At 34.3% G+C, this 8,761-nt stretch overlaps 1 protein-coding gene across 2 annotated transcripts; it reads left to right on the top strand.

Moving 5' to 3' along the window:
• Positions 1–1,750: 1,750 nt before the first annotated feature.
• On the top strand, positions 1,751–8,490 carry LOC132731142 (alanine racemase 2-like). Of its 2 annotated transcripts, none has more exons than XM_060717268.1 (8): positions 1,751–2,621; positions 3,057–3,190; positions 3,390–3,476; positions 3,845–3,966; positions 5,964–6,073; positions 7,168–7,297; positions 7,538–7,635; positions 7,891–8,490. In XM_060717268.1, exons 3-8 carry the CDS (start codon positions 3,429–3,431, stop codon positions 8,127–8,129), a joined length of 747 nt encoding a protein of 248 aa, XP_060573251.1. In that variant the 5' UTR covers positions 1,751–2,621; positions 3,057–3,190; positions 3,390–3,428; the 3' UTR covers positions 8,130–8,490. The 2 variants fall into 2 exon arrangements, with proteins under 2 accessions (XP_060573251.1, XP_060573250.1); XM_060717267.1 differs by having other exon boundaries at positions 1,756–2,621; positions 3,387–3,476.
• Positions 8,491–8,761: the final 271 nt, after the last annotated feature.

The following is an 8,761-nucleotide window of genomic DNA, read 5'->3' as shown; positions in this document are numbered from 1 at the left end:
AAACCCCTCGGCCGCGGTGAAGTTACTTGTTAACATCCTGAAGAAAACTGTATTATTCTATATTAGGGTTTGTAACGACGCTTACTGTTGTTTAACACAGATGTAAATAATCATGGAGCTTACTATAAGCATGTATATCTATAAAGAATAAAATAATATTAGAAATCTTCGACTATTCGGGAATTATTTTGCTTGAAAATTAATGCGCCTGTCATTTGACCATCTTTAGGCAGTGATCTCCCCTGAATTTTTCGACGTTAGTTTACATATAAAGGGAAATAACCGCTTCAAAAAAGCGGACTACTTTCGGCACTTGCAATTAACAGCATTAGAGTCTGAAATTTCGCTACCATTATTTGTTTGGTCTGACGACCCAAACAAATAAAAACGGGTCAATGAACAAAAAAAGATAGTAAACAGAAATAGCTCTGCGCCTGTGAGTACATAATGAATAATGCTGCTCAAACAACTTAAAAAGTTTCGAGTATCGGTATCGATAAATTACGATATCGTTTCACAAGTATCGTATCGTTTCGTTCTTAACGATATCCAACCCTACCTGCGGCCAAGCTCAAGGTCATACATAGATGTCAAAGTTCAGATAGAAAATATGAAAATATGTATTCGGACCATTTATTCATCATTTATTGAGAGATTGTACCATAAATGATCATTATTATGATTGCGATGATGGCTGTGACACTTGTAATTTAGGTCAATATATGTCAAGGTCACTGAAAATGATAAAACATACAAATTTTGACCAGGGCATATCGCCTACACATGTGGCGGGATTCTAATGAAACTTCATAGAAATGTTTTTGCACTGTGAGAAGCAGTGTCACGTGCATGAACTAGGTCTCTAGGTTAAAGGTTAAGGTCACACTTAGAGGTCATCGAAAAATGCTATTTCGTATCAAAACTTCTACATTCATTGCGGGATTCTAATGTTACATGGCACAAATATTCGCCATTGTGAGGCTAAGTATTGTGCACAAAATGCAGGTCCCTGCTACCATAGTCAATGTCACATAATGAGGTCAAAGCTAAGATAAAAACAGAAGATGTGTACATGGCCCATTTAGTCATCAATTATTGATCATGACTACAAATGTGACACATGATATTTAGGTTAATATTTTCAAGGTCCATGTCACTAGAGATGATAAAATACCCAGATATTGTCAGGATATTGCCAAGAGCTATCTCCTTTATGCATAGCTATAATGCCCACATCTCTGTCTAAAGCTTTTGTGACGGGCGCATTTTGCGACAATTCTTCCCTTTATTAATGATAATATTACTTTTAAAGTACTGCAGTCTTGTTAGATTTGTTAACGAACGAGCTGACATTTTATATCGAACAAGAGCTGTTATGCAAGTGATGAATGCCCCCGTAAGGTTTCTTAAGCATGCAGGTATTATGAGAGGAAAAGAGAATGAAAGTACTAATTAACTGCTTAGTATTGTGAAATGAAGTGCTATTTATAGCAAACTTAACACCTTGGGACAATGGTCATGGGCGTGACACATCATCTTGATGTGGTTGATATTTATATTTGCCATGTTATTTTAAAATATTTCAATGCATGACAATGTTACAGTTTGAAAACTAATGTGTGCCTCCAAACTTTTCTTATGAGCATAAGTACCTTCAAACTATTGGACCTTGACCTTGGAGGTAGGGACATGGATCTTGGACGCGACATGTTGTCTTGATGTGGTAGACATTTGTGCCAAGTCATTTTTAAACTCTTCAAAGCATGACAAAGTATAGTCCGGACACGAATGTGTGCACCTATAATCTCTTATTGTGATAACTTGAACCTTCAAAATATAAGTGTGACATTGACCTTTAATAAGGACGTGGTTCTTGGATGCGACACAACGATGTCATGTGATAGACATTTGTGCCAAGTTATTTCAAAATCCCTTAATGCATGACAAAGTAACAGTCTGGACATGACTGTCGTGTAAGTGGGGACGCACGGACGGACAGACGGACATCAGCCTTAGCCGCGACACATCGTCTTGGTGTGGTAGACATTTGTGCCGAGTTATTTTAAAATCCTTCTATGCATGACAAAGTAACAGTCCAGACATGAATGTGTATCTCCAAACCCTCCTCGAAAGAATGATTACCTTCAAAGTATAAGTGTAACCTTGACCTTGAAAGAAGTTACATGGTTCATGGACGCGACACATCGTCTTGATGTTGTAGACATTTATGCCAAGCTATTTAAAAATTCCTCGATGTATGACAAAGTAACAGTCCGGACACGAATGAAGTGGGGACGCATAGACAGACAGACGGTGCGATTTTAATATGCCTCCCTTCGGGGGCTTAAAAACTATTTAACAATAAGGACCTGAAAAACAACTTAAATATCATAAAAGCAGTACAGTCGCAATATAAAATAAAAAATGCAGTATCATCTAACACCGTTTCTTGTCTGTTGTAGATATAATTGCCGTAGTTAAAGGTAACGCCTACGGACACGGTAGTGTAGAACTTGCCAAGCACCTCATAGACATTGGAATTAGACACTTTGCCGTAGCGTCACCTGGTGAGGGGATCGAACTTAGGCAAGCTGGAATCGATACATACATACAAATATTTGGTAGGGTTCAATTGTTAGTACAATCGTTTATTGTTGAAAATACGTGTTTGTTTATATTTATTTTAGATCGATTGTGAAGGACGCTGCTCTCGAAACAATCAGTACTGAGTAATGGGTGTATAGTTTCTTGTTCAAAGAAACAACGGTTTGGCCCTGACGGGGTTTGATTCTATACGCAGCTGGCGACCCTTAAATTACTAGTCTGACGCGTTAGCCATGTCACTTCAAAAGAAAGTTTTATTAAGTGCGTGTATATGTATTTATAGGCTATAGTTTTACAGTAAACGATTACATGTACACGTAAAACATTATTAACATTTAAAATATATAGCATGATAAAATAATATTTGTGTAACAGATATAATTTATGTGACTGCTACAGTCAACGGATCAAAGCCAGCATTTCTGTTTTCACAGATACAATTTATCTTTCAGGAAACGCCTGTGAGGTAGAGATTCCAGATTTAATAGAATATAACTTAGTACCAACTGTGGGTTCCATCGAATTTCTACGGGAATGGGCTCTGTACTCAGAGTGCCCAGAATATATATTTCAAGAACAGTACCAGGTAATTAACTTATTCGTTTTAAAAAAATAATTATGGACAATTATGTGGCCATTGGTCAGTCCCGAGCGGAAATTCTTGCTACAGTCATCCCGCTGTGTTTGCTTTTATTGCGGTCAAATCTCAAAATAAAGTTTACGTTTTTACCAATTGTTTCAGAACTAACAACAAATATAACATCTATTTTCTTCAATTTCAGAAGAGTTATCAGCGCCCAATTGTACTAAAGGTTGACACTGGTATGTCGAGAAATGGCTTTCAACCAGAAGTATTAGATGGCATTGTCAATGTAAGTTGCTAATTCTGCTCTCATGTTAGTTCCAATTTTCTTTAATGGCTCATTTCAAAAAGGGGTTTTTTTAAAGACATTATTTAAAGCATCACTAGATCTAGTTTTCATTTGTCACTTTAAGTGGACAGGCTGTCTTATAAAATTAATTGTACAGTTCTGTCACTTTTGTGTTTTATAACTTGCTTACTGTTGTATAGTACTGTGACATTTATAATTTTGATTTTTCTTATATTGTACAGTACTGTGACATTTATCATTTTGATTTTTCTTATATTGTACAGTACTGTGACATTTATAATTTTGATTTTTCTTATATTGTACAGTACTGTGACATTTATAATTTTGATTTTTCTTATATTGTACAGTACTGTGCCGGTAATGGGATACAGATACATAGCATCATGACCCATTTTGCGGCAGCCTGGGATAATCCAGCATTTACAAAACTACAACTTGAAACCTTCCTCAATGTGGCCGCTAAATATAGGTAAGTAGCTAATAACTATAGGTCAGAAATAATAAAATCGACCTTTTTACGTCGCGGTTCGTTGCTATGAAAAATCGATCGGAAGTAATATTTTCTTGCGCATGCGCAATCTGAAATAGAAATATAGTAGAAGTTCATAGGCAATTCCGAGGTAGTTTAAGGTAAAACGTAGAAAATATATGAAATAGCTGTTAACAAAAACATAAAATATGCCTCCATAGCTTTGTGGCCAAGGGCATGGAAAAGATGATTTTTAAAGAATTCCCCCTTACGACCACGGACCTGGCATTGGCATTTACATTGATGTAAAAAATGTGGAAATATTTCTATCAGGAAATAAAGAGGTCAACTTAATTATTGTTGAAAAATTTCATATAACAACTAAATTTTAGCAACAATATCTTTAAAAGGAGACTTTTGTACATACGCTTTTTTCATTGAATTATTAATACTTCGTAGTTTCGTAAATGTATATATTAACATTTTAAATAAGCCTTTAACTATGAGATAAATTGTAGTCATCGTTTTTGCCCTACGCAGAATGCGCATGCGCAAAATGCAACATTCGTTACTATGGAAAAATCGTATTGTAAAAAGGTCTATATATAGACTTGCTGGTAAAACTCAAAAGATTGCGCCTTGTTTAAGAGCACAAGATCGAAGTCATATTTCCCTATAATCTGTTGCAACCGAAATGATTAGCGTTTGTAAGAGCCTTTTTCTGTATATTATTATTGGTATTGAAATTCATTTTTGAATGAACAGTTTCCCATTCAAAGCAGGTCAAATCCATTACACACTTTCTGCATGTTAAAGATATACTATGCTCTTCCTTGAGTAAAATATTTTAATCGTAGAAATTTATTGAAATCTATAAAATTCTTACTGAATATGCCTTATTTAGTAAAAGAATGAATATACTATGTATGGGAAGCTGCATTCCCTGTTACAGGTAAAGTTGGTCTTTACTTAAAAAAATGCCATTTTAATGACACTATATATTTAAATTGTTACCACCTATAGTGTGTAGAGCTTTAAACATAACATTTATTCTTTGTATGAAGTCGGAACATGTTTATTTTATATTTACAAAGAGACAGTGTAGCTAGCAATTATCAATATTTTATAATATCAAATTTGAGCATAGTAGATCTACATCTATGTTACATCTTACATGTTAAAATGTGATCCATGTTAAAAGTGTTATTTTTCGTTCATTTGCAACATACATGTTCCCTTATAAACACGGTCATATATCGACTGATTATTGTATAACATGTTGTTTTGTTTGTTTTTGTGAATAATAAATCTATTCAATTGATATTTCAAGTCAGTTAATAGAATAAGATCATTGCTTAAAGTCGATATATATTTCATAAACATTTCATGAACAAATGAAAATTGAAGAAATAGTAAACAGCACAGAGGGTCTCATTACAGTTTCCTAAAACATAATGGATAAAGTTGGAAATTACAAAATTTCTAGTAAAAATTGATTGCAGTCAGCTTACTTAACATGTGTAGTTGTTTTTGTTTTTTTTGCTCGCGGTTACACGCCACTAAATTTTAGTGTCCCGACAAATAGAGAATAACAGGTTACTGTCTTTTGAGAAAGGGTTTCTCAGACGAGGTTAGATATGGTCCTGGAAGGGGCGAGGCTTGCCGAGCCCCTTCCGGACCATATCTAGCCGAGTCTGAGAAATCCCTTTCTCAAAAGACAGTAACCTGTTATTCTATTTATCATGCCTCTATTATGATTTTGCATCTTATTTTTTTTTAATTCGGGGCGCTAATTTCTGAAAGTACGGTAACCACAAGAGGGTTATACGCCAAAAAAGTAGGCAGTTGTCATAGTAATGGCATGATAAAAATATAAGTGCGCGCTCAGGAAATCACAAAACATTTTTGTCGGACCGCCGAGATCATTTAAAGGCCCACTGGCACTTATATAAATAAAATTGGAACATATTCATGCAAGGTATAATATTTCTTTATAGACCGAGAGGTATAAAATTGCACGTGGCAAATTCTGCTGGTACCCTACTTGGTTATGGGAATGACCTTGATTTTGTCCGACCAGGGATTGCTATGTACGGTCTACCCCCAGGTGTGTAGTAATTTTCTCATTTAAACTTACCTAAATATCATTTTTAGTTTCCGCAAAATGATAAAAAAAAACACCAAAATAACTGTTATTTCTTTTTTATTTCTGATAAAATAAATTATATTAAATGGTTAAATATCTGTGGGAAACTTTAAAAGAAATTTTATTCCAAATAAAAACATTAGTAATTAGAATTAATTAAATAGTTATCGTATCGGATTACTTTTATTGTTTTTGAATTTTGTTATTAATAGAAAATAGTTGACTTTCAGCTTAGCTGTTGATTTCAAGCGGATTATAATCCAGCATTGCACAGATGGTGTTTATATACATGTAGACAATTCTATGACGTTTTTTGTGTGTATTTTTTCCCACAAAATGTTGATGCACATGCCACCTGGTTGTTCATAACTGGGCTAATTTCCAAATCTCTACTCAGGTATCCTATTTACAGAATGTTAAATCATTGATGTTCAACCGCTCAAAAAGGTTCTGTCAAGGAAGCAAGATTTTCGACACCAAACAGGAAACCATTTTTTTTAAAAAAAAGATTGGATTTTGTGAGTATAATATGGTATGTATCGCACTTTATGAGCGAAATATGTTTGTTCTAAAGGAAGGCGCATGTGTAATAAGTAACACCGGAAGTCATTGTGCCAGAGGGCCTTTTTAATTAAAACCAGGCTGAATAGACAAGACAATAGGACGAGGTTTTTTTCTTTCTTGTTCGCACCATTGTTAGTTTTATTATTCCTTTTATATTATATGTGCAACTTATCCAGAGGAACCGTGATTTGACACATGTCATCTTAAAGTGTTTTTTTTTACAAATTGGATGAATATCTATTCAGAATATTAAGTTTTCCAACAAGTAAGTACAATGTATTAACTTTATTGTGAAGAAATACATGCATGCATTAAGGACGAGAACAGACTTGCACGAAACTAAATTTCCAGTTCTGGCTTCCCAACAGAAAGGCCTCTTGGCAAATGCATGGTTACCGATGATACTTGTTACATATAATATAAAATATTCACTTTAATAACGATAATGTTTCAGTTTTAAATGTTCTCAAAGTATATTTCCCCCCTTTCAGATACGAAACAAAACGCAATAGACATGTACAATTGTCTAGGCCTGCGGCCACTATTGTCGTGGATGGCGAAACCTAATCTCGTTAAAACAATGACAGAAGGACGTACAGTCGGATATGACAATACTCACAGGTAATTCAAAAATGAGGACCATTGTTCTTGTTTGATATACATGTATATGTAAGGAAATATGCCTTCACACAAACGTACTTTATTACATTATTTGGACAGTTTAATGCTTATTGTATGCGTGTTGTATCTCAAATTAGAATGATTCTCGCAGTGAATAACAATTAAACATACATGAAACAGAAGGATGCATTCATCACTTTTTTGGAATTCATGACTGTTACATTTTGCTTTCATCTTCAGGTGCGAAGAAGGGGAGGTAATCGCAACTTTATCACTGGGATATGCCGACGGTTTTAACAGGTTGTTGTCGGGGAAAGGAATCGTCACTACTGAAAATGGTAATTCATTCACTATATCTGATCACCATCAAATATGCAATGGTTGAGAAATCAGTGTTGTATTTTATATAAATATATAGTATATTGATATACTGTATATTATATAGCCTATTTCTAAAGAAATAGTATGTTCTATATGGTCATCAAAATGCCAGTAGAAACTCATTTTAAATGATACATATTTGAATTTTCTGCTTGAAAAATTTTCAAAACAAGTTTACTCTGTTTATTCTAAGAAAAGTTTTAAAATTACAGGTGCGGAGTGCCCAGTGATAGGTCGGGTTTCGATGGATGCCATCTCAGTGCGTCTACCTTGCCAGGAAGATAAATATTCTAACTTCTTTATCATAAAAAATGATTATACCTCGCCTAATTCTGTTGTTAACCTAGCCAAAATGTTACACACAATAACCTATGACGTAGTTACAAGTCTTGCTGCACGACTCGCTCGTGTGTACGCAAGGAAAGGTGTAATATACACGACGAGGACATAAACATGACAATAACCTAACTGCCATAGTTGAAACATTACCAGAATGTCACGTGTTCAACGATTATTGTTTTAATATTGTTGAAGTACTTAATCTCAGGGACCAAACATTTTTGTTCTTACTTTACCACATATGTATTAAAAACAAGCATTATTTACAGTGTGCATTTGTGTAAAAATATTTTGCATAAAACCTGTTTGAAAAAAAGGCATTTGTATATGACCTATGTAAATATTTGACTATCTGTCTACATGTTATATTATTTGCAAATTACCTTTAACACGAAATCCGTTATCTGAACATTTTTGTTTGTTATGTTGCAATATTTTTTTTTGATAAAAATGAATATATTCTTACCAATCTTTGGGTTCTTTTTTCTATGCCGCGAAGGTTGCAAAATTAATGTCCAATTGGTCAGATGTCATTTCGTCCAACATATTTTTGTTAGAATTGTAATTTGGTTTTTGTAAAGCTTCCAGTCAGTGAAAACGATGTGTACCTCCAAGACCACGGGCTTCACTTCATAGAAAGTCCAACGTGTATCCTAAGTTCTCCGACTAATCTATATTACTCAACTTTTGCTAAGCACCATAACAACTAGAAGGGTTTTTGTCATAAAAACATATGTCTCCCAA

Source organism: Ruditapes philippinarum, unplaced genomic scaffold (assembly GCF_026571515.1).
Source record: "Ruditapes philippinarum isolate M1 unplaced genomic scaffold, ASM2657151v2 ctg11684_1_1_1_1, whole genome shotgun sequence".
Classification (NCBI taxonomy): Eukaryota; Metazoa; Mollusca; class Bivalvia; order Venerida; family Veneridae; genus Ruditapes; species Ruditapes philippinarum.
Note: the sequence above shows the minus strand (reverse complement) of the source record. Positions and strands in the feature narration are given on the sequence as shown.